Raw genomic sequence first — 2,343 nt, forward strand, 5'->3', positions numbered from 1 at the left:
GACACTCTAGGAAGTGTTGAACTTCAGTACAATGAGAGCCTCGTGTCTGGTGAATACATTGACTCAGACTGCGTTGGCAACCAAGATGAGGACTGTGAAAGATTCAGGCAGCTCTTGGAGCTCAAATGCAAGATTCGAAATCATGGAGAGTATGACCTGTATTACTCGAGCAGCACAATTGAATGCAATCAAGGGGAGCAAGAGGGAGTGGAGCATGAGCTACAGTTACTTAATGAAGAGCTGAGAAACATTGAGCTTGAGTGTCAGAATATCATGCAAGCTCACAGGCTCCAGAAAGTGACAGACCAGTATGGAGACATCTGGACATTGCATGATGGAGGATTCCGGAATTACAACACCAGCATAGATCTGCAAAGGGGAAAGCTGGACGACATCATGGAGCATCCAGAAAAGTCTGACAAGGACAGTTCTAGTGCTTACAACACAGCTGAGAGCTGCAGAAGTACTCCGCTCACCGTAGACCGTTCCCCTGACAGTTCCCTTCCAAGGATGATCAACCTCACCAATAAGAAAAACCTGAGAAGCACAATGGCAGCCACCCAGTCCTCTTCCGGACAGAGCAGTAAAGAGTCGACCTCCACCAAAGCCAAAACCACTGAGCAAGGCTGTAGCGCTGAAAGCAAGGAGATTTTGGAAGGCAGCAAGCTTCCTGATCAAGAGAAGGCAGACAGCGAACACATCCCTTACCTCTCTCCTTACCACAGCTCCTCATATAGATATGCAAACATCCCAGCACACGCCCGGCATTATCAAAGCTACATGCAGTTAATTCAACAGAAATCTGCCGTCGAGTATGCTCAGAGTCAGCTCAGTTTGGTGAGCATGTGCAAGGAGTCTCAGAAGTGTTCAGAGCCCAAGATGGAATGGAAGGTGAAAATTAGGAGCGACGGGACACGGTACATCACAAAGAGACCCGTGCGAGACCGCATCCTGAAGGAACGTGCCTTAAAGATCAAGGAGGAGCGGAGTGGCATGACCACAGACGATGACACCATGAGCGAGATGAAAATGGGGCGCTACTGGAGCAAAGAGGAGAGAAAGCAGCACCTGCTTAGGGCCAAAGAACAGCGCCGCCGCCGTGAGTTCATGATGCGCAGCCGGTTAGAGTGTCTCAAGGAGAGCCCTCAGAGTGGCAGTGAGGGCAAGAAGGAGATCAATATCATTGAACTGAGTCACAAAAAGATGATGAAGAAGAGAAACAAGAAAATTTTGGACAACTGGATGACAATCCAAGAACTGATGACCCACGGGGCCAAGTCTCCAGATGGCACAAGAGTCCATAATGCCTTCTTGTCGGTGACCACTGTATGACCGAATGAATGGAATGCATGTGACTGATTTTCAGAGGATGCTACCAGTTTCGGTAGAGTATGATTGCCTCGTTCAATGTGGCGTTTTTATATATATTTTGTGACTCTTTATAGTTTAAACTTTTTGTAAGCAAAAAATACCTGGTAAATTTTCATTTGTTTTTCATATACTGGTACCTTCGTTTTGGCTGAGATCTTTCTTTTACTTGTGATATATTCATATTACTCGTTTATTAAAAAAATCAAAAACAAAAGGAAAGAAAACAAAAAAAAACTTGCACAAAAATACTGAGGAGCCCATTAATTTCCTACTTCAATGTATCTAATGTAAGTGAAAATCTGGATTTATTTCTCTAGTTTACTTATTTTCTACTTTAATAACAACTTAATGCCAAAACATTTCTATGCTTGTTTCTTGGCATAATATGTTTGAAATCAAACCTGTTTGTAATAAATCATGTGCCACATCTTGTCTTACACACAAAAGCCACTGCTTTTTAACATCCCATTGTGCATTTAACATATAAATGGTGTTAACATCTCGTTGTACATTTAACACAAAAATGGCCATTGTCTTTGTCTCAGTAAAGTGTAGGTGGACAATCTTCCTGTGATATGTAGTGACATTGGTCATGTAGCTAGATAATCGTGGTAATTGTGACAATTAAAGAGAAATAAATTATTGATTATCCTTCAGAAAAGTTATCAAGGAGTGTTTTATTTTCATTGTCCACTGTGGTTAACAGTTATAAATTCGTTATATGTGTATACTACTTAGAAGACTCCTAATTGTGGATTATAAAATGTGCACATTTTCTATCACTTGTTTCCAATAAAGTTGTATTGAAACATTCCCTATAGATCACTGTGTCACATATGCCTACCAGGATTAAATTCAATAATATATGTACGGCATGTAACAGGTGCTAATTCAACATCCAGTAGCCATTAGTTCACGTTCCCCTTGCCTGCCACCCACTTTTAAGGTAAAGCCAAGAAAAATTTAGAGAAT

At 41.6% G+C, this 2,343-nt stretch overlaps 1 protein-coding gene across 3 annotated transcripts in view; it reads left to right on the forward strand.

The window, feature by feature from the left end:
* Positions 1-2,032, forward strand: part of PDZRN4 (PDZ domain containing ring finger 4) — a 415,409-nt gene extending 413,377 nt beyond the window's left edge. For all 3 annotated transcript variants that reach the window (XM_005570591.5, XM_005570592.5, XM_005570593.5), the window contains one exon: positions 1-2,032. This exon is cut by the window's left edge and continues 192 nt beyond it. In XM_005570591.5, coding sequence (XP_005570648.2) covers positions 1-1,332 — 1,332 coding nt within the window. In that variant the 3' untranslated portion in view covers positions 1,333-2,032.
* The last annotated feature ends 311 nt before the right edge of the window (positions 2,033-2,343 follow it).

The sequence above is a fragment of the Macaca fascicularis genome, chromosome 11 (assembly GCF_037993035.2).
Source record: "Macaca fascicularis isolate 582-1 chromosome 11, T2T-MFA8v1.1".
Lineage (NCBI taxonomy): Eukaryota > Metazoa > Chordata > Mammalia > Primates > Cercopithecidae > Macaca > Macaca fascicularis.